The sequence below is a fragment of the Manis javanica genome, chromosome X (assembly GCF_040802235.1).
Source record: "Manis javanica isolate MJ-LG chromosome X, MJ_LKY, whole genome shotgun sequence".
NCBI classification, from domain to species: Eukaryota; Metazoa; Chordata; class Mammalia; order Pholidota; family Manidae; genus Manis; species Manis javanica.
The window spans coordinates 18,240,001-18,262,804 of NC_133174.1; the positions used below are offsets into that span (position 1 = coordinate 18,240,001).

The window sequence follows — 22,804 nt, forward strand, 5'->3', positions numbered from 1 at the left end:
GTGAATAATTAATATCTAGGCTACCTTAGTTGTCACTGTTTTCATAGGGGCAGAGGACAGGATGTTTTTAGTAATTAGCATATAACCCTAAGGACTCAGCCCATAGAAAGGGCCAGAGTGAGTAAGCAAGCTGTAGATACATGTTCCTGAAATGTTAACCCCAGGAAAAGTAGATTTGCTTCGCTGTCGTGTTAAGATGAGTGATTTCCACTGATACAGACAAGTCCATTGGAGTTTATTTGTTGATGCACCTTGTGTAGCACAAGCATTTCCTTCCCTATCTCGACAAAGTTTGGATTTTTTTTTGTGGTGGTTGTTGAGAGGGCAACAGCCATGGCCAGTGGCATCTCTGTGGCCTGGGGTGAGGTGACCCAGATCATTCCTGCCTCTTGCCAAATGGCCTCTTGGATTCTTTCAACAGTTGTGCTCGGGTGTCTGACCTGCAGCACCTATGGCCGTGGCCTCTACTGCCCTCTCCAAACCAGGATAGGGAGAAGGAATTGGGTCTTACCTGCCACCTTAATTGGTTTCCATCATTTAGCACCAGTTATTTTTGCTTGAGTTCTAAAGTAGTGGGCAAAGCATTAAAGGAAACAAGGTGACAGTCTGTGTGAAGCTTAACATGGGTGGCTTGGGTGCCAACGTGTTGGGGGGATGGATGGACACGACAATCATGAGGAAGGAGTCAGCCCTTGTTCCCCCCCACCACCCACACCTCTAGCTACCTCCCCCACCACGGCCTGTGACTGCTCCTGCAGTTGTTTCCTAGAAGACATTCTATACATTATTGATTAAATTCTGATTGGAGAAGCAAGTGGGAGCTTTTATCTGCATCTCTAAATGGCCTGGAATGGTGCTTAGGCCTTATTGACCGGCTATGGGATATGCTGGCGGTCACAGTTGTCTTTTATGAAGAAGAGCACAGAGTGATGCTGGTTGTCATTCTAACTCTGCTGTGTGGCAGCGTAAATAGTCCCCTTTCTAACCAACCTGGTGGGAAAAGTCAATATCCCATCAGCAGAGGAGGTAAACACATCAGGAGCTGTGGCCTCTCCCTTCCTCCCAGCGGGTCTGGACGTTTCTGTCATTCACAGGCAGGGCGCCGCTGGCTTGGCCTGGCTTGGCCTGCCCTGCCGGAGGCAGCCACCGCTGGTTGGGGCCATTGTTGTGTATTCCCAGACTCTGATAATTAGAACTTTCAAAGTGTCTTTCTATAGTCCCTTAACGATGCGTCCCTCCACCCCCTCTCTCTTCTGCCTCTCTTTTTCCGCCTTTGGGCATTTAAATCCTCTATACAAAACTTTGTGTTGTTGTTTTTTGAAAGGCAATTGACGTAATTTAGAAAAGGCTGTGGAGAACAAATGCGAATGTGTAGCTAAGGAACAAAAATCTTAAGAGCCAGTGGCTGGTTTTCCGGGTATTTTGTAGACTTCAGTGTTGCTCTGCTATCTCAGTGGGGTTTTTCTTTCAGTAGTTGATGAACGTTCCCTTCCGTGTTTGCTCCCCGTGCTTTCCGGTTCCGGTTCTGGGGCGCTGGGCAGCCTTGCTCCCCCCAGGCCCCTTGGCCCAGGCCAGCGTCTGGGGGCAGTGATATAGGGTACAGGGAGAGGGGGTGCAGAAGTGAGCCTGCCCTCCACGTGTGGGCCTGGGGGTTCTGGCGACCTAGGCTTGCGTTTCCACATCCCGGATTACCAGCTACATGATCTCTGGCAACGGACTTAACCTCCCAGTTTCCTTAGCCACAGAATGGGGATTTTTTTTAAAAAGTGAAACTTCTCAGCATTCTCAAGCAGCTTTGACCAAAACCTGTGCTCATCTTAGCCATCCTGTGCAGGGCTAGCTCTCCCAGGGATCACCCTGGTCCCCTAGAGACCAGACCTGGGTGTTGCGGCCCTACTGCTCCTTTAAAAGAAATGAATGTAGAGGTAGCAGGCTCCAGGAAGGGTCTCTCTGGCTGGTAGTGCCCTTCTCAGGAGAGGAAGCCAGGGACGGATGGGTGGACAGAGCAGGACGCAGAGGAAGGGCCACTACATACCCGAAGTTGACAGATACACAGTGTGGACAAAGAAGAAAAAGGAATCTTGCCAATGGACAGGTGCCTTCCAGACAGCCTACCCCTGGCCTCTTCAGCAGAGGTTTCACGTAGAAGAGGGACACTGACCGGAGGGACTAGAAGAAGCCGACTAGGTGCAGATGACTGGGGAGTTTGAGCTGGGAGGCTCTGACTTCCTTTGACACAAAGTATTTCCTGCCACATCCCTATTTAGCATGCAACTACGTGCGCATGCTCAACAGCACTGCAGACATGGTGGCCGGGAGTGGAGTTCACCTCCTCTGCTGTACATGGGCTGCACCTGCGGTCGCGTCAGTGCAAGGTGGCCCTGGCCCCCCGTGGGTCTGCTGAGTCGGCTAGGTGCTGAAAAGTGTTAGGCAGGGGAAAGGAAGAAGAATCTGGAGGTCTCGGGCCCCTCTGAATGGGACTGGCCCCAGAGGTAGACCAGCAGCAGGACCATGAGGACGTCTGAGACCGGGAGCTGCAAATGGAATCCGAACCCCCTTCACTAGTGCTTGGCGAATACTGAATGGTCTTTAAAGAAGCTACTTCTGAGACTTGTAATCCTTTTATTTTTATTTCTTTTTAGATAAATTGAAGAAGCAGTTTCTTACCCCCAAAGTTCTTCAGGACTACAAAAAACTCAAGAACACAGCAGAGCAGTTCTTGTCCCAAAGTGGCTACTCCGAAGTGAACCTCCGCAAACTCTTCGCCGACTGTGCTGTGCGGCCCTGAGGGGATCCAGCTGTGGACAAGGCAGGCTGGCTGAATGGAGGATTGCAGCTTCGGCAGCTCCTCTACCATCTCCGCAGTGGCGTGTCTGCTTCTCTGGCATCACTTTTCCTTTGGGACTGCATCTCGTGTTTGTGTGCATGTGGCTTGGGAGGGACATTACTGAGGGCAACTGCAAAAATACTTAAACTGTCGAGCACCAGAGGACATCAAAACAGCCTTCCCGTTACAGGATACTGCGTCCTGTTGAATGCAACACGACCCTGTGGCCCTTTGCAAAGCACCTGAAGAGCTAGCTGCCTCCCAAGGGACAGGATTTACAGGGGAGGGGTTGGTAAGGGAAGAGAAAATAACTGCGAGTAGCTGGAATGCAAGTGACCCCAGGCTTTGCCCCAAGGCCTTCAACAGAGGTGCCGCCAGAAAGAGGTTTCTGAAGCTTGGTAGGAGCGCTAACATTTTGCCTTTTCACACGCCAATTAAATCCAGTCTGAACCCAAAGGCTTCCCAGCTGCTGGCTCCAGGAGTGGCTGTCCTTTTCAGGCTTGTCTTTTATATAGGTAGCCTAGGGAGGAGATTTAAAAGTCTTGCCACTTACTAAATAGATTAAACAGAGCTTACTTGTTTATTGAATTGCTCCAAAGACCAACACACACATGCACACTGGGCAGATATTTTACACTCACAGTCTTTTTTTTCTTTTTAAACTTAAGTAGGAAATCAGTGTAAAGAATTACACAGTAGGAAAGTTCATTTAAACTAATTCCATGTCCTTAACATTTCCTTAAAAATATATAGGAGTTGGGACAAGGATCGTTGTATGGTATACAGAAAAAAATTGCGGGGAGTGATGGTTGATTGCTTGATGCTATCTTTCTTCAGACACCATTTCTTCAGAATGGTACCCTCTTTGCCCAAAGCCAAACATACTTCAATAGCAGTCATTCCTTTCTTACCTGATTGGTAAGATTATACTTCCAAAATATATTTCCCTTTGTTCAACTGTGCTGTATTTCTAAAGATATCTGCCTATATGTCTTTATAAAAAAAATATGTTGTGCCTCTTTTACTCAATAAAGTTTTCTAAAGGAAGACCGGTTGCAGTGAATCCTTATCAAAGGTACAAAAGTTGACTGGAGCCCTGGCCAGGAGTAAGGGATGACTGAAGGCATCCCCCTTTCCCAGACCTCAGCCCCATGAGAACTCGGCTCAGAGATGTCAAGTGATAAACGTCCAAATGTTCTGAGTGTCATTCAAGACAATTTCTGTGGACTTCAGGTCTTTGAAGAGATGAAGTGTGGTTTCTCATGCGCTTTGCTGACTTGCACAGTCAGAGAGCTAAGCCAAGAGCCTGGTAGTGTCTCTTTGCAGAGCAAGGCCTGTGTCTCTTGGGAGAAAGTCACCCCACAATAGAAAGGTCACACAGCATGGGCCCTGGCCACAGACGTTTGTTACAGCAATGGAGACGGTGCCTCCTTTTCTTTCACTTTGCCTTCTCTTTTCTCTCCTGCAACTTTCTCCTCTGTCTTGTATACTCAGGTTCTAAGTTGAAACACTGGGTTTAGGGCCCTGTCAGTTAATTACTGCCTTGGTACCTCAGGCTCTGCACTCCAGTTGTTTAGGGAAATGAGAGGATTAGTGGGATTTTTCCTTGTTGTTACCATGTAAGGTTATAGAGGTGATTCTCTACGTGTGCTTCTGGATCCCATGCCCCCACTTTGCTTTCTGAAGAGAAGGCGTGTTTTCCTTGATTTTGGGACTTGGATCATGGTAAATAGAAGCAGACATCCTGAACTTGGTCATCAAGAAACTCAGGGAGACTCAAATAAATTCTTAAGGCCCTGTTTTTTGTCTCCGCGTCTGAATTGTAATTACTGTGAGGGCAGGAATCATCTCTCTAGAAAGTCAGACATTTCTCAGTACGGTCCCTGGGAAGAGCTAATGTAGGGATTGATGTTTTCTTACACAGATCTGTAACTCCAGGTTAGTTAAGACGCTTTTCTGGGAAGCACCTAAGGAGTCCAGAATTTTATATAAAGTTGAAATCGCAACTTTTAAGAATTCCAGTGGAACTCTGTTGGAAGGTTGGAACACGGCATACTCGCTTTTGTCGGTGAAAGGTTCCTACCCCTTGCTGTGCAGTGGGTAGGGCCAATGGAGGAATGTAAGGCAGAGCCCACCCATCTGTCAGCACGGGCTTCCTGGCATGGGTCTTAAGCTCGAGAGCTAAAAGCAAAGAGATGTAACAAAGCAGGCTGACACTAGGGAGGGGCAAGGACTGCGGTGAGCCCCAGTGGGCATGTCCTATCCAAACGGGGGAAGTGACTGCTCAGTGATGCTGGGAGGGATGGAGCCCAGGGTGGCCACGTGGTACAGCTTTCAAGGGAAGCCAGGAAGCCAGATAGTCCAGTAAGTTTCTCAACTTCTAAACCTCGGCAACTAGTTCTTTAAAGTAAAATTTTAAACGCTGTGAGCCAGACTAAACCTCTGAGCTAAATTTTTTCCAGGCCAGTTGGGAGATGGTACCCTAAAAGAACCCTGCTGCTCTTCTCCAAGCGTCACACCTCTAAAAAGGACGTTTCCTGTTGAACTTATGAAGTAGGGTCTGCTGACAACAGGGTACACGTTTATCTTAAACGCCGCTGGCGAGTCCTCTTCATATAAGGGGGAATAAGGGAGGCCAGAAGTTGAGACTCCTACAAAGAACGTGCTCGGTAAGATTTTAATTTGTCCGGGAAGCAGATGGAGTTAATATCGTGACTGTTGCCCTAGGCATGGGGGCTCATCAGAGTTCACAGATTGGAGTTTGGGAGAGGATGTGGAAAGGGAATGAATTCACTGCCCCCACTTCCCCAGCCCCTCTTACCTCTGACACACACCTACACACCTCCCAGGCCTTTTCAAACATACCACTCAAATTAGTTTGGCAGGAGATGCAAAGATGTAAACTTCAGGAGCATATTTCCCTGTTTTGAGGTTTTGTAAAAAACACACCAGGCTCCAGACCCTCTTGTCAGAATCCCCACACCCTCAATTCAGTGCCTCCCCAATTTAAAGCTGACTGGCCTTTCCATCCCGTTACCCCCCACCCCCTACCCGCCCCATATCTCTACCCCCTTACCCCACCCCCCACCACCACGTCTCTCTCTTTCGCTCTCTGCTCACCTAAATATTTCTTAATTGAACAGTTTGCTGTGGAGCTTCTTTATAGCAGTTTAATAGATTAACTCATCTGAGCCAGCCTCAAATTTCAGATTAAAATTCCTTCATCCCGAAGGCAGCATTATCAGGTTGTTGGAGGCTGTTTTCAAACCTTGGTTTTGAATAGCAGCGGCTCTGCATTAATTTAACCACTAAGCTAATAAGTAGGTTTCGTTTTGTTATGCTAAGCTTTATTGCTTTTCTTTTGATCAGAATGGTGTTGTTGAGCAAAGCAGCAGACAAGGCATTCTTTGATGAGGGAATTAGCGCTCCATTCTTCCTCTATTATTCATAGCACAGTGGAATATGTAAGTACCTGAGGGTGTCAAAGGAGCGCAGGTTCTATTGCAAAGTGCTCGCCTTGTTTCTCTCAATAGCTGACTATGAGATGATAAACCGCTTAATACACTGTGCTAATTGGATGAGAGCAAAAAGAGATGGGAATTAAGGCGAGGCAAAAGGAGAAAGTGCAACCAGCCTTCAATTCACTCTTTCACCACTTTACCAGCACCAAAGGAGGCACAAGCTTTCTATAAGCAGACTAGAGGTTTTGTGCAGAGATAAAATGAACGTGTTAGTGGATTCAAGTAATACACTAATTATTGCACAGTATAAATACCACTACTGGTTTTATAACAGGGAGGTAAACTTCTTTTGAGAGGGTTATAGGATTGCTTGGCAGTGGTGTAGAACCTAATAAGGGCCCAGAGTAATAACCCCCTGGATTAACAAAATTGCTGCTTGTAGAAGTATGATTCAGGCTTTTACGAACATTTCCGGAGAATGAATAAAAATGACTGAATGACGTTTCTTAATGTATAACTGGTAATCGCTCCCTTTTCTTTAAAGGGAAAAATGTATACTTCAAACTGGACCGTTAATAACGTCCAGGGACAACAACTTTGGTCCTTTGAAAAATTCTTTTTCCTATCAGGTAGCTGGTTTTCTTCTCCCCACCCCCAGCCAGCCTGTTAAACAGATAGTTACTCTGGGGAACTCGGTATTCCAAAAAAACCAATTTAGGCCCCTCTTAAGAACCCCTTCATTCAGACATGCTCACTTTTGTGTATACACATACACACATGCCCACGTACACATTTTTTACCTCTAAAAGCAAGTTGATCTAACGCATGTATAATTTCCTTTCCCCTAACACCAGCCACCTTTTCCATTCTAGTAAGATCTCTGCACTCAAAGGGATATGAAAAATAGAACCACAAGTGCCTTGTCTGTTAGTTATACAAGTCAAAAACAACAATAACAAATGTTTGCCCCAGTTGGTAGTAATAGGAGAAAAAAATGGGAAACTGGCTGGGGCCGATACCTGTGAGACTTCAGCTGAAGACTGAGTTTCAAGTCCGTAGTTATCCCAAATCTCTTCAGTAGTCACTCTCCCTAATTCACCCACTTTCTTGCTTCCTCACCACAAGCCTAAGATGTCCACCCTAACTACACTGTCCACAGCCCAGGCCATGGGTAGTTGGTGAGAGAACACTTGGGGATGCCTTCTGAGAATACACCAACTGCTCCCTTCTTGCCTTTTCCTTTCAGGGGCCTCATCCGTATCTGGCTAGTCTGGCTGAAAATGTAGCAAATTAATTTACCCCTTCCCCTCATCCTTCCCACAGAGGCCTAGACCTGGCTCCCAATCACCCTCACCCCAAGATGCTGTGGGGGTGGCCCTGAGAAAGCAGATGATGGGGCATTCTGCCCTGGCTATGATAGGGAACAGTCATGCCCCTAACACAGAGGCTCTCCTGAACTCCCCTGGGCCCCGCACATCCTCCTCGGTGGTAGAATAGGTTTACTTAAGGTTGGGTTTGAGGGGGTGTTAGCCGCTCCCAGCATTGTGACTGCGTTCCCAGATATTGGGGCCAAATTGGGTTGCCATTCATTAATAATGCTCACAATAAGATTAAATCATTCTGGAAAATCTCATAAAATCCCCCTAAGTACGCTCCAGTGGCTCTTTCCAATCCCCATCATTCAACACTTGGGGAGGTTTGGAAGGAGAAGAAAATTGGTTTCTTTGCTTTTAATGCTGCTTTGAAAAGATACTCAGAGTTTGTCATGCGTGACATGTCACATGTTTAATGTGGACTTGCTGAAAGTCAGGGGGTCTTTAGCGTGTGATATTTATGGGGAATATTAAGTGCAGAATGAGGTCCCTCCAGCTGGGCAAAGTTGAAAGAATAGGAGGCCCAGGACCCGGCTTGTTTGCGGCATCAGAATGACATAGGATTAAGAGTTTGTAAAACAAGGCGAGGGGTTCTCATTGGCCAGTAATAAATGTAATCCTTGGAGGTAATTTCACGCAATTTGCTTCTGCTCCATGGAAGGGTCAAATGAGAAAAAATGACTTAAAAAAGAGTTCATTAACAGGAAGAATGGTACTGTTGCCCGTATACCATCCAACTGGCTGCCTGGAGGGGGGTAAAAAGCCCTACCTAAACAAAAAGCCAAAATCCACGGAAAATTGATAATGACCACCAAAAAAAATGTCCTTTCCTGTGAATTCCTCCTGCAGTCCCCTGTCCCTCCACCCCAAACTCCTGAGTAACCCGGCCCACCCCAGGAAAGCTGCCTTCACCCCAGGACACCCTGTGGAGTCAGATCTGGGGGCATGACCGGAAGTTCCCGTGCCTACTGAACCCGAGAAAGGAGAGGCGGGAACCGCTAAGGAAAGGTAGTTGGCGGCCTGCTCCCCGAGGCCCAGGCCGGGCCCCTGCTTGATAGCGCCTGCGTCCCGATTCCAGGGACCGGCAGAGTGGCGGTGATTACCCGACGGCCGAAGTCCGAAAAGCAGCCTCGACCCCTGAGGCCCCTGGGCGCTCTCCCCAAGGTTCCCAGCGGGCGGGGGACCCCCGATTTCTGGGCCGGCTGGGTGAGCCGAGGTTGCCGGGGCCTGAGAGCTCGGCAGCTGCTGAAAGGCCTGCCCATCCCGAGCTGCCGGTGACCTCTGCCCGACCCCGCACCTGCCCCTCGGCCGCGCACACTTGTGCTCTCAGGCCGCGCGCGAGGGGCCCGCCCCCCTCCTACAGGGCGCGGCCTGGGAGCGCGCGCGGAGCCCGACGGGCCTGCCTGGGGACGCGCCGCGCCCTTAGCGGCCACCGAGCGGCCCGCGGCCTGGCGGGGCGGCAGGCACCAGCTCCGTGAGTCGCGGTAGTCACGCCGCGGAGTTCACCCCACCCCCCCGCCGCCTGCCCCTCTCCCCAAAGGTCCAGCGCGCTAATTACTGCAAATTGAAACTAATTAAGCTTCTCTTCCCTTTCCCATCACCCCGAGAGCGTTGGCGAGACCCAGCCCCCGCGGGCAGGCTTACGCGGAGCGGTCACCCGGAGGGGCGCGGGCAGGGGGAGGGAGAGGCGACGGTCCCTGGCGCGGGGAGGGGTGCAGCAAGGGGATTACGGATTGTAAATCTGTTTGGATCTCCTCACGAAACCTGAGTTGTTTCGATTTTTTTTTAATGTATACATTTTCGGATGCCTAGATAAGTGATGTAATGACATTTGTCGAGTTAAAATCTGCCACTTGGGTACCCCTCGCCGCCTTTCCATCATTATTCCTGCGTTCTCTCTCTCTCTCACACACACACACGCGCGCGCGCGCGCGCGTGCGCGCGTGCACACACACACACACACACCCTCCTCCCCACTAGTGTACCTGGAAACCCGCCCCCTCTGAAGCCAGCATCAAGGCTTCTCGCTCTTGCCGTACCTGTCATCTCGGACTGCACACGTCCTTGCTACGTGGCACTTTCCACGAGCAGATTCCTTCGACTTCTGAGCCAGGACTCCCGCTCGCTCTAAGTTTCTGTCTCCACTGTCAACAACGCTTACCGTACAACCGTTACCCACCCTCAAGCCCACCCCACCTCCATAGCCCAGGACCCCCAGCTCCAGCTGCGACACGACCGGGAATGGGGGGAGGCGAGATGTTCATGGAAAGCGCCGCGGCAGCATTCCTAACCTTTGTAGGAAACCCAGATCCTCTGAGGATCAGATTCAAACCAGGGGCCTCTGCCAGGAAAACGGGCGAGCAGATAAACCCAGGAGGTGCTGGGGCGGCAGAGCTCACCCCTGGCCTCTGGGGGGCCCAGTTCTACTGTCCCCTCAGCGTCTACATAGAGCATTCATACTTCCTTTTGTTAAACATATAATTTTTTTATTTTGAGCGTGACACTTCTCCACTAGATAGCAAGGAAAAGTGATAACAAGTACACATTACACAAAAGTACTGTACCATTGCTTTTATCGGGAAGGTTGCAGAAGCTTCTACAGTTAATAAGTTAAATAAAGGGCTTGAGTACATAAATATTTGTCTAGGAACCCTACCGTATCTACAACACAGTAAGTATCTACAGGAGGACAAACTTTTACCATACCACGCTGAGTGCAATTGCGTTATAACATTTCAAATATACAAAGCTCTGTTCTTTTTTTTTTTTTTAATAACAATGGTATGTACAGAATCTATCACAGTTTGGTGACTTCAACAGTCCATATTCTAGCGGAGTATTTCCCTTTGGTTTGATATAAAAACCTTGGTTGTTGTATGATAAAGAAGAGAACAAGAACAAGACGCCCCTTTCGGTTAAGTGCACTATTAGCTATCTTACAGATTCGCATTCACTTCCCTGGCCCTGGCTACACGCCGGGGCCCACGCTGGGGAGATCAACCTAGAGCGCCAAAATGCTATTAAAAAAAAAAAAAGCAAGTGAAGTGTCAGGAGGAAGAGAGGTTGAGCTTCTAAAAATTTTAACTTCAATACCAGGCGTCTTGGGGAGAACCCCTCCTCCCCCGAGATTTTCAGTAAAGAAAGAACGGGAGAGACTGGACGTTGCAGTTGGAGCGAGGTTGGCAGTGGCAGGGGCAGGGACAGGGTAGGGTGGACAGCCAGCCGAGGAGGTGCCACGTCCGGTAGCGCCGAGGGATGCCTTGCCCGCGTCCAGGCTGCTGCGAAGGCGGCTGCGCTCTCTCAGTGCCGTCTCGGGAGTGTGCTGGTCCTCTGTTTCCATTTGGTCTTGAGTGGTGCTGAGTGAGGTGACCTTTCGGGCGCACCCGGGGCGCGACGGTGGAGGGCAGCCTTTAGCACACCTCCTTGCCCGTGCTGGTGCCTGGCAGGATGTTGAGCTGCGTGAGCTGCGCGGCGTGCTCCTTGGCCTTGAGCCTCAGCGCGGCTATGCTAGAGGCCCGTCTGTCTGCGGCCGCGGTGGCCGGGTCGGCCAGCGCGCCCGACGCCACCGCGCCCTCCACGGCCGGCGTGGGCTGTCTCAGGAGCGCGGCCGCGGTCGACGCGCTGGTTAGGGGGGCCATGGTGGAAAACAGCCTGCAGGGAGAGCAAACAGCGGGGTCACGGCCTCGGGCGCTCAGCGCGGCGCCTCTGGCAGCGTTTCAGCCCCTCTCACCAGGGGAGCGGAGGGGCACGGCCGCCCGGGTGCGGAGCCGCGGACCAAGGGCGGGCCGCGGGCTGGGGAGTAGGTGGGGTGAGGGCGGAGGCTGCAGCACTCGGAGGGCTTTACTAGAGCACGGAACCGACGGACAAAAAAAAGAGACCAAGCGACCAGATATTCCCGGAGGGGCCAAAGCCGGGCGGGAGGCAGGTCCCGCGGCGCACAACCCCCACGGTTTCGCTTTTTTTTTTTGCGCGCGGGTTTCGCTTGAGAGGGTGTATTCCCAGACCAGGACCTCCAACTGCCTGCAATACTATTTGCCGGGAGAGAGAATGGGAGACACAAAGAGAAAGAAAGAGAAAGGAGAAAAAAAGAGGAGAGAAGGTGGGATCAAAAGTGATCCAGACCTATGCCGCGGACATCGCACTTCCTCTAGGGCGCCTTCTCCACCGGGGACTCTTTTGGCCCCGGAAAAGCCGGTCCTGTTTGCCGGCCTTCCCGCCGGCTCAGCTGCCCTCGCACGCCAGGCTGCGCTGCCAGTGCCTGAGATTTGACCGTGAGGTGGGGCGTTCCCCACCCCCCGTGGCCCTCCCCCTCCCGCCTGTTGATTTCTGCTGGACCGGCCGCTATGACCCGCCAGCTGCCCCGCGTCCAGGCGCGGCGACACCCTTCCCCCGCCGCCTTCCCTGCGCCCCTGCAGCCTCTTGCCCCAAAGAGACCCCGGATCTGCGACCCCCGCGCACAGCGCATGGCAACGCCCAAGCCTGGAATCTCAGTATGCACCACCACCTCCGGGCGGCGCCGGGATTGCTCCGCGCGACACCTCCACCCACTTCTCGGTTCGCGCGGACCTGGAGCTGAAGCCGGAGGCACCCGCATTAACCCCTGTCCCCGCTGTTTCCCCCCGGGGCTCTGGCTCCAGGCCTGCGCAGGGCCAACTCCGGTTTTCCACGATTCGAAATGAACCCACTAGGGCTCTCTGAGAGCTTCCTGCTCCTCCCAAGCCTGCCCTCCACCCCTCATGCCACCCCCACCGCACCGCTCTTCCAGCGTCTCCAGATCTGGCAGCCCGGTACTCCAGCAGTGGTTTGTCGGCTTTTACAAGTCGTTTGTTGCCAGAAGGGAAAAGAGATGCGGGGTGGGGGGGCGGGGAGGGGTGTACTAGAGACACAGGACTTAGTTTTTTTTCCCCAGAAAGAAAAATAGAGTGGCCTGGAGAGGGCGTAACATGCCCTGGTTCCACTAGGTAAACTGAGTCACTAACTACGCTTCAGTGCAGGGTTTATTTTTTTGGTTTGTTACAAGAAACCAATTTTACTTAACAGTCTTTTGAAATTTTTCTCTAGGATGATTTTTGTTAAGTGGCTGCGCAGTTAGATGAATCTATTACTTCTTTGTTCTTCCAAAGAGAGATCATTGAAGCTGCATTCAGTTTTATTTTCACTGCACTTTCCAACTTAATACATCCTCCTTTGTTTCTTTGTCTGTGTGATTATACAGACTTTATATTTCATCATTCGCTGTTCATTTAAAGAAAAGGAGTTATAATATACCATGAACTGTTCCTTTTATTTCGTTGTCTTGTGCCGCCGTGAGGGTCGGGTGTTGCACATATGGGGGTATGCTGGCAGCGGGGTCACTTGAGTGACAAGGAAGTTAGCGTCTGGGGAAGAAGAGAATTCTTTGCATTCAGAGGGCCGGAGGCTCCAGGGCTCCTGAGGAACCAGGGCTGTGTTCCTCTGACTGACAGGCATGAGGAAGGATTTTTGCAAAACTTGAAAAGTCATGCCAGCTCTGTAGCTTACACCTGTACATATTTACACATTACCACCTATGGCCCAGGCTGTTGCTGCCTTCGAATAGTACTTTTACAGCTTTCACTGAACACTCGCAATTTTCATGTTGTTACTGCCACTGCCCTCCCCTTTGCCGCTCAAGTCCCAAGTCATTCCTTTCAAGATACACATTTTTTTTTTGAGAGAGAGAATTAGAGAGTATTTTCTTTGGCTAAGTATCTGAGGTTTAGGCAAAGAGAAGAAATGAGGGTAGCCCTTGCCTGTCCTGGCCTTATCCCTGACCCCAGCTGCTGTGTGTGTATGAGAGAGACAGACAGACAGACAGACTCCCCGAGGCCGCGGGTTACCTGCCGAACGCAGGGCTAATGAAGGCCGGGTGTCGGAATACGGCGGCTCCAAGAAAAGTGCTCAAGCCCAGCGGCGCCCCGCTGGGCGGCAGGCTGGCCGAGCCTGGAGGCGGAGGTAGGCTCGGGAAGGCGGCGGCGGCGGCAGCGGCAGCGGCCGTCCAGGCCGAGTCCAGCGCAGGGTGGTGCGGCGGGAAGGGGCTGGCGTCCAGGTAGGGGCTGAGCGGGTGGGTGGCGGAGAGCGGCCCGGGGAAGGGCAGCCCCGGAGGATGGGTCTGCGCGCCCGCCTTCTCCCGCTTGCGCCATTTCGCCCGACGGTTCTGGAACCAGACCTGCAAGGCGGAGAGAACCTGGGTCTGCGTGGCTTCTGGCCCGGAGGGCACTCAGGGAGCGACCCCCGCCTTATCACCCCTCGTTGCGGGCCCTCCCCTCCACCGCGGCCCGCGCCCACCGCGCCCCTCTCCGGCCTCACGTTGTTCAAAGACACCTCTGGGGCCAAATAGGCGCTGAAAAGGAGCCCAAACTTAAAGCCACCAGGAAATGGGGGGCAAGCAAACCCTTTCCAGCAGGTATTTCAGCTAGCCTAGCTCCTTTCCAAGTTTGAGTAAAGTGTTTCCGTGTGTTTAGAGATCTGGAAACCAAGGTTTAAATGTCTGCGCTGCCATTTGCTTGCTGTTCGTCTTGGCAGGTCTCTTAAACCTCTCTTAAACTCAGTTTTCTAATCTGTAAAATGGTGATAATAAAACTTTACTCATTAGGCTGTTATGTGGAATGAGTATAAGGTATGTGAAAGCTGGTATTCAGATTCTCTGAAGCCACAGAGAGATGAATGCATATCAGATTTTTGCTGCATACCTTCTTCCACCATTTTTTCCCCCACATGTATTTCCACCTATTTCAGATTTACCCAAGAGCTGGCAAAATCCCTGCTCTGTACTCAAAAGGGAATCAGGGAGGCGGTTCCTTTAGTTTTTCCAGAAATACTTATTAACACCTACCAGCATTAGGCTGTGTTCTGGGGTTGGGGAGAGCTGGGAGGAAGGGAAGAAATGCCCAAACGGACAAGCATACATTTTCGGGGGTCAGTTCTCCATCAAATGAAATACAAGGTATACAGTCTACTATCTGCTGGGGCTCTATGCACGGTGGGGTTCTTCCCAGGAAGGCACTGACTGCCTGGCTAAGCATACAGCAATACCTGGACACACAGACATCAGGGTGCAGGATACCTGTAGCCTTTCCACATCTTCAGAGCTAACAAGTTTTCTTTCTTTTGGGGGTGTGGTTTAAATAGGTTATTTAAATAAGATAGTTCTAGGCTTGGGGGAGGCTTTCAGCACAAGGTATCTTCCTAATTGTTAATAGAAGGCAGTTTTAGTAGAGACCTTTACCTGAAATGTGGCAGCTACCATAGTCTAAAAATAACTCTAAGGAGCATGGAATTATTTTTATGTGACCTGCTTGTCACACCCACAAGCTCAGATATGCTCCTTCTCCCCTGAAGGCATTAATATTTTTAGGGCTGGGTTTATGCCTCTACACAAGTCTAAAAATTAAGAATAAACTCCAGGGCTATACAGAGCTATATTAAAATATAATGTAAATGATTCCAGAGGAATATGTTTAAAAAATTTGAAAGACATCCATGTCTTTCAAATGTACATACTGGGGGTTGTCATTACTAGCACTAGTATCTAAGCTTGGCTTGACTTCTAGACAGCCACCCAGGGCAAGAAAAATCGAGAATCTAAATCTGGCTGATCACTTAAAATTCTGCTATAAAGGGGCCCATCCATAACATTCCACAGCCTTCAAATAATCTATTTATGAATTGCAGAAATAGTCTAGTGTGGATATTCAGAAGCTTGAAAAAGTAAGACTAGATGGGACCAGGCAGGGTGGGCAGCTTTTGTGTATCCAAATCTGTCTAGACAAGAATATCCCACTCCTGGAGGGCAGTGAAAGGAGGAAAGGAGGGGAGGGGGCCATGGAGGCAGAATGCCCTCAAAGAACATGGAAACCTTTTACAGACGGATCGTTGCTCCTGGCTCAACCGCAATTATCAAGATGTCCCCCTGCAATTCCTCATTATTGAATTAATACCTCTGAGGCCCCCCAAAGGTAAATAAAAGGACTCTAATAATTCATATTCACTTAATTACATCTTCTCCAGTGAATAGGGAGAGTGGAGAAGGGGAGGGGGCGCTCTCCTTCTTTTTAAAAGTTATTTAACTTTCCCACGACTTGCTCTCCTGAGCTGAAAATGCGGAGTTGCTGTCACATCTCTGTTTGACAATGGAGAAATGTGTCAACAGAAAGGAGGGGACAGGCCTCATCATTAGCCCTCTAATGCAAGAAGCTGTTGTGTATTAAATGAGCCATATGGAATTTATTGTGCTTTATCAGCGCTTGATTTTGACTGTAAAGTGATTCACTCAGCTCCTAACGCAGGGACATCTGTTTTCTGTTGGCCATTGGGGCTGCCCAGTGTTGATCGTCTCTTTGGTTATGAGGCCTGGGTTCGGAAATGCACTCTGGTATGGGGCTGCAAACACCTTTAATAGCATTGCACTCACTCCCTATTAGATCAATGTGGGCTCATTGCTATAAAAAATGGGAAATCAAATAGCATTAGCCAGCTCCTTGTGCGGGCGGAGGGGAAATCAAACAGCATTTTGCCTTCAAATGGCCCTGTTTGTTCTAGCACTAAGTGGGCTTTTATGAAGCCCGATTGGAGACTTAATCGCAGCCAAATACCTGCTTGGAACTGAGCGGATTTGTCTAACAACCAAATCCATGCTCCATCCCATTATTTCAATCAGGAGAAGTCAGTCCGGGGATTGTTTCCTACTGGGCTGGGGGCGGGGGTAGGGAGGGGGCCTCCTGAACTGCAGTCTCAGGAACCCTGAAACCCCTTTTCTGATCCAGGACTCCTTCCTTAAGGCTTCCAAACCCAGAAAACTTTCCCCTCCAACCTCCTAGGTCTTCATATTTGAGTATCTTTTTGTGTGTTTGAGTCTGTTTTTCTGATTCTGTTTCTCTTTATTTTATAAAGGGGATCTCGACACTCCCCAAATCCATCAATCCATCTCTCTCTCCCGCTCTCCACCCACCCCTCCTCCCCTCCTGTCCTTCCTCTCTGCGGTGCAGCTCACCTGGACTCGGGCCTCAGTCAAGTCCAGCCTCATGGCCAGTTCCTCCCTATAAGAAACACACCAACAGGAGGTCACTGCAGGCTCCAGCAACCCCCTCAGCCACCCCTCCCCTGCAGGCCTCCTCCATTAACGTCTCCCCTGGCTGCCTGCCCTCATCCTCAAACACAGGGGCATCACCATCCCTGCACCACTGCATTGCCTACTATTGGAAAACATAAAAAAACATACAACACATTGCCAGATATAGGATATTATGTTGTGTCATATTATATCCAAGAATGACAGGGGTGGCTCTAGTCAGAAGTCCATAAAACTGGGCACTCAGATTCTCTCTCTCCCTCTTAAGCCAGAGTTAGAATAGAAACACACACACGCACACAGTATTCATACCGTTTTGTCCTAATATTAAATGGGAGAACTCAGCACTCAACTAAAAATATTTTCACCCTCTTGGTTTCTTCCTATTGCCTTAAAATTTTTTTTTCCTCTCCTTTCTTTCTCTCCCTTGCTTCACAGCTCTCTGCCTTTCTATCCACCTTTCTCTCCCCCGCCTTCCCCCCTCCCTCACCCCCTTGGGTCATACTTCCCATTACCCTCTGGAGATATGTTAAGCTTGTTAAGAGTTCAGTGGGGTAATTTTTCGATTAAACAAAAATTCTGCGCACCTCCTGACTCCAGTGCCCACTGCAAACCCTGCCCATCTCAGGGGAAGTCAATTTAACTGAAACCCTACCCCATCATTGCAGTTATTACTGCGACAATTAAGGCAAATAGGAAACCATTAAGATGCTGTAAAACGGCTTACAATCTGTTTACCGAAAATATGAGTGAGCGGAGAATAATTGGCTCTCTGCTCGCTAATATGAGAGAGTGGGGGCTGCTCCAGCCTGGGCTCCCCAGGTCTGCACTGCTGGCAAGCCCCCTGGTCCACACCTGAAACTTCAAGACCGGGAGAAAACCGGTTCACTAAGCGCTTTCGGTTGCCCTCTTCCACAGTAAGCATAAGCAAAGCGAAAAGCACAGTTGGCTGGTTTCAGGCGGGAGCCAATGGGCCCTAACTAACCTCTGGGTCCAAAAGAGGTGCGCATGGGGTGCAGAAGGGGAGCTGCACCACCTTTCCGTACAACGGTTCCCCCTGGAGCAGCTAACAAAGGGCAGAGCCGGATGCCAACTGACATTTTTTTCTTTGGAAATACACATGTGTGATAAATGCAAAAAGCGGTTGGCTATCTAGCTACTTGATAGCACACACTAATTTTTTAATTTTCTTTTTTAAAGATAACGAAGGGACTGGATGACAGAGGGGAGGGCCAAGTTTAGTGCGTTCACCCCACATCAAATTTGCGCTTTTCTGTTTCTGGTTAGGAGAGAGTTTGGCAATTAACTGCCAGACCAACTCTACTTTAGAGTTGGCTCGGGCCTCCTGAGCCCTAAGCAGGCCTTTCTCCTCCGGTTCAAACGGGTGAGCAGCTTTCCGCTTCTAAAATGCATATTGAAAAGCGGCACAGTCTCCTGCTAAGTAGCTGCCTGCACGTGACAAGTCCCGCACCAGGCTAACACCCATCTTTCCTTCCCTCCCCACTGGAGAAAGTTTGCCCTAACCCTGGCTCCTTGCCTGAGCCCAGACCTTGGCCGTTGGGTGGGAGAAAACAGCCCCCAGCCCGGCAGCCACCCCAAGTCAGATGAATAAGCTGGGGCGCAGGAGGCCAGTCATCTCACAGGCACATACACGAAAACACTGGGACAAGTGGAAGGTGGAGCCTGAGCAGGTGGAATACCTGGGTTGGACACCCATCCAAAGAGAAAAATCGCCCCAGCTGTTTTGTCTACTGCCTGCCAGGCTCCCAGCAATCACTGACTAAACCCGCGTACATTAAACAAATGCTGGGTTTAATGTGTGTGGGGAGAGAGAGGAAGATTCAGGTGCCCTCCAAGCATACAGATATCAAATAGTGTCCAGCTCTGACTTCCTTCGGTTATTTCAGGAGTCCTGAAGAGACAGAACTTGGATCTTTCTAAAGGCCTTCTCTGCAGGCAAGGACTCCAGCTTCACTGCAAACGACGTAACTGATACCCAGCAGGCTCCTGAGGCATCAGGCTGGGGTGGTGAGCGCACCACACAGCGGCCAAAAATAGCCCTTGCTCTGCTTTGGCTGTGAGGGCAGGCACCGCTTCCTTCGCCTTGCCGGGGGCCGGGCAGAAACTGCAGCGCCAGGGCCCTGGTCTTGTGTGCGCTGGGGCGCGCGCGTCTCCGGAGTGGCGCAATCGGGCGCCCTTCCGAGAGGCGGTTTGTTTTCCTCTAACTAAAACTTGTAGTTCGAAAAAATTAAACCGGAGAGACCTTGGGAAGGAAAGAATTCATCCCAGTCCAAATTCGAATCCCTGAGTGTGTGTTGGGGGGCGGGGCTGGGGATAGTGGGTAAAATTTTGGGTGAACAGCGGGTGCGTGTGTTGCGAGGGCGCTCGTGGGTACATTCCGGGAGCCAAGTCCCTGCCCCCGCCCGGGGTCCCTGCCCACCCGCCTTCCCTTTCTGGGACCTGCTTGCGCCCTCCAGCCGCTGCCTCCGCGGCCACCCCTCGAGCATACCTGGTGAAGACGTCGGGATAGTGCGTCTTCTGGAAGGCCCGCTCCAGTTCCTCCAGCTGGTAGCTGGTGAACGTGGTGCGGTAGCGCCGCTGTTTGCGCTTCAGCAGCCCCTCCTCCGAGTCGCTGCCCGCAGACAGGCACACGCTGTCCTCGCCGTCCTTGCCCTCAGCGTCCTCTGGGTGTAGGAGCAGCTCCTCCTTGGGCGACAGCTCCCCGCCCTCGGTGGCCACAGCGGCGGCGGCGGCGGCGGCCACCGCTCCGGGGGCAGCCACGGCGCAGCGCCGGGGCTCCTTGAGCAGCGCGCGGGCGTCGTCCTCCAGCAGCTCCTCCTCGTCGTCCTCCAGCAGCTCCTCTTCCTCGTCGTCGTCCTCTTCGTCCTCCAGTAGCTCGTCCTCGTCGTCCTCGGCGCCCGTGCCGCCACCCGCCGCCGGGGCACCAGCGGGGCCGCCGGCAGCGCCGAGGCGTTCGTCCTGGTGCGCGGCGCCCCCCGGGCCGCCCAGCTCGTCCAGCGCAGGCGGTGGCGGCACGAAGGGCGCCCCGTTCTCGCGGTACGACTTGCTGCGGCTGATGCTCACCTGCGGCGCCTGGCTGATCTTGAGAGTGTCCCAGGCCGCGGCGGCGGCGGCGGCGGCGGCCACGGCGGCCCCCGGGCCGTCCGGCCGCTCCCCAGGCCGCGCGGCTGGCGGCGGCGGTGGCGGGGCCTCCCCCCGCGTACCTGCCGTGGCCGTGGCCGCCGCCGCCGCCGCCGCCGCCGCTGCAGCCGCCGCCGCGGCGCCCTGGAGGAGGCGGCCCCCTCCCGGGCCGTACAGGCGCCGCAGCTTGGGCGGCAGGTGCAGCTCGGCCTCGAATGGGGCGCTGCTGCCCTTGGGGGAGCCTGCGGGCAAGGGAGAGCAGTCAGGGCCCCGGCGGGCCAGGCGTCCCGGCCAGAGCCGCCCACGGGGCCGCCCGCCCTGCTCTCTGGGAGCCTCGGCCCCGCAGGTGCCCACCCGCCCCCACCTCACTGGACTTCGCCTTGTCCTTCTCCACTTTTCTTGCTTTTTCTTTTTATTTACGTCTTCCTCACTCTTTCCCCCTTTCTCTTGTTTCCTTCTTTTTCCCGTCCTCTAGTCCTCCGTCCCTCCATTCTTTCCTTTCCCTCTCCCACTCTTCCCTTTCCTTTCTGCTAACCTTTACCTCTCTAACTTTCATTTTTCTTTACCTCTCTTTTTCTTTCCCTCATCTCTCCCTTTCTTTCCTTATCTTTTTCCTCTCCCCTTGCCTTCCTTTCTCTTTCTGTGCGCCTCTTCCTTCTCATCTCCTTTCTTCCTTTCTTTTTCTTTTCCCTTGCCCTCTCATTTACCCCCCATTCGCATTTCGGAGCAGGGGAGAATCTGAAAACATTTAGCAACTTAAAAAAAAAATCATCGCCCTGAAAACTTTGCACACGACCTCTGCCCACTGCTCTGCCACGCGGGCCCAGGCTGGCGAGGGGGGAGCTGCCCCGCAGGCGACCCCTGTGGGGGGAGCGGCCCTGTGGCCCTGAGCGCTGGCCGCACCCCAACAGCCCGCAGCGGGAGGGGTCTGGGGCTCCTTGCACAGAAAGGCAAAGGAAAATCGTCCTGGAGCAAATGGGTTCAGAAAGGCCTGGGTCGGGGCGGAAGGGGGTGCAACAGGCAGGCACAGGCTGCTCCTTCCCTTCGAGGAAGTGCCTGGCACAGGTGCCACTGCAGGCTAAAAAAAGAAAAGGAAAAAAGTCAGTTTTATTTTAGACGCCCCCTTCTCCACTGTCTCTCCTGTCTTCTAAGTGACGCTGCGGCTGGACCGCTGGTTTTTCGGATTTTAAAAGAAATCAATTTTTTCCCTGCGACAGCTCTTTAAGTCAGCTCAAGGCAAAACTTGAGCATAACAGGTTCAGGGAAAAACGACAGTTGTTCTGGAATTTTTAATTTTAGAAAAAATAAAACAGTTTAAACACCCCAACTCTATTTAAAAAAATAACATAGCAGAGAAAAATGGCCCACAGAAGCTGCACATTTCATAATTTCAAATACAGTAAGGAACATTTGGGGAACTCCCAGAGAGATGTTTTCTGCAAAGCTTGGGATTGAAAGGTCACAAGTAATCTACCATTTAAAAAAGAAAGAAGGGGGGGGAAGCAAAAACACCGCATATAAAGAACTCTTCCAAAGAGGAAAGGCCAAGGCTCACTCTGTCTGGAGACCCCCATTCACAGCTTTTGGGGTTCTTGTCTTCAAGTTGTTACGAAGGTCCACCCGCACCTGCAGTTTCTGATCTGTCACCCCTCTTAAGAACATCCCCAGGAACACTAACAGGGGCATTTAAACGAGCAACACCGAGAATCTAAAGGCCCCCAAAGCAAAGCTTGGCCTCAGCTTTTTCTGGAACCAGAGAGGGAGGATGATAAGAGCCCCTGACGAGAGGTTCACCGCTCTTTGAGGCACCAGGCCTCGGAATTGTTCCCCTTCTTTCCTGTTTCCAACTTGACATCCCCAGGCCCCCTGACCCCGAACACCAAATATCCAAAGCAGTGCCAGCGCCCTTTGCAGGTGCCTAGCGGGAGCAGCCTTACCTTGCACGGCCTTTTCCTGGTCGGCGCGGTTGGCCAGCGGGGCGGGCAAGTTCTGCGCGGCTCCCAGCAGCCGCATTTTGCACGGGCTTCTCCGGCCCAGGATGCTGTCGATGCAGTAGGAGGACAGCAAAGTTGGAGATTTACTTTTGCACTCCGGCCTCTCGGAGCAGCCCTCCTCCTGGTACTGATTGCTCATGGCTGGGGCTTTTTCCCTGGGCGCAGAGAGCGGGCCGCGGGCTGCCTCTCCTGGAGGATGGGATGGATGGGTGTGTGTTGAGGGGTGGGTTTAGGTGGCTGGTTATAATGGATATTATTGCGATCTCTGTGCCTCTCTCGGTTGCAGGCTGCCGGCTCTCGCCCTGTCCGCGGCCGGAGCTCGCCCTGTCCGCGCTCCGGACAGGCAGTAACAAGTGTAGTGAGCGGCGGGCGCGGAGATCTGGAGTCTCTCTGCTCCACGTGCTGAGAGGCGCCCTCTGATTGGCTCCCAGTAGAGGCCGGGCTGTGTAGGGCTGCAGGCTCCGCTCAAAGCCCGGACTGGATTCCGGAGAGGCCGGCCGGGTTGGGGGGTGGGGCGGGGGTGCGGGTTGTGCTGGCGGGGAGCAGGCGCTCACCCGAAACTTTTTTTTTCTTTTTAACTGACAACTTTCTAAGTTCTTCAACCTCTTCCTGCAGCTCCTCCTTTAACCCTTTATGGGTGTCCCGAAACTCTAGCTTATTGGGATGTCAGGCCTGTGGGTGCCACTTGGGCGACAGTGCGCCCCTTCCACCAACCGGAGGACCTCGTTCCCTAGAGGCGAAGCATTGACGCTCTCATTGAGACCGACCTGGCACTCTTCAAAACCAGTATCGCGCCTCCAAGATCGCGCCTTGACCTCAGTGGTGCTTCATCGCTGCCCATTTTTTGGCCAGACGGGCCTCCGAGGTGCCAGGGTGATGGCCGCAAACAAACATCTGCTATTTGGGCGCTCGGTTTTCTC

At 52.0% G+C, this 22,804-nt stretch overlaps 2 protein-coding genes across 5 annotated transcripts in view; one reads left to right on the top strand and one right to left on the bottom strand.

Annotated features, from left to right (window-relative positions):
• POLA1 (DNA polymerase alpha 1, catalytic subunit) overlaps positions 1-3,870 on the top strand; it is a 288,922-nt gene extending 285,052 nt beyond the window's left edge. For both annotated transcript variants that reach the window (XM_017671042.3, XM_017671038.3), the window contains exon 37: positions 2,643-3,870. In XM_017671042.3, coding sequence (XP_017526531.2) covers positions 2,643-2,788 — 146 coding nt within the window. In that variant the 3' untranslated portion in view covers positions 2,789-3,870. The remainder of the gene's footprint in view (positions 1-2,642) is intronic.
• The window catches only part of ARX (aristaless related homeobox), a 48,927-nt gene extending 26,683 nt beyond the window's left edge, over positions 1-22,244 (bottom strand). Inside the window, exons 1-5 of one of the 3 annotated variants that reach the window (XM_017671000.3) lie at positions 21,828-22,244; positions 19,259-20,132; positions 16,672-16,717; positions 13,520-13,848; positions 10,133-11,312 (exon numbers count right to left, since the gene is read on the bottom strand). In XM_017671000.3, the coding sequence (XP_017526489.2) occupies positions 11,072-11,312; positions 13,520-13,848; positions 16,672-16,717; positions 19,259-20,132; positions 21,828-22,023 (1,686 nt within the window). In that variant the 5' untranslated portion in view covers positions 22,024-22,244 and the 3' untranslated portion in view covers positions 10,133-11,071. Of the gene's footprint in view, positions 1-10,132; positions 11,313-12,531; positions 13,040-13,519; positions 13,849-16,671; positions 16,718-19,258; positions 20,133-21,827 lie in introns of those variants that run through there. The other 2 variants (XM_073227310.1, XR_012127244.1) reach the window with 2 other exon arrangements.
• Positions 22,245-22,804: the final 560 nt, after the last annotated feature.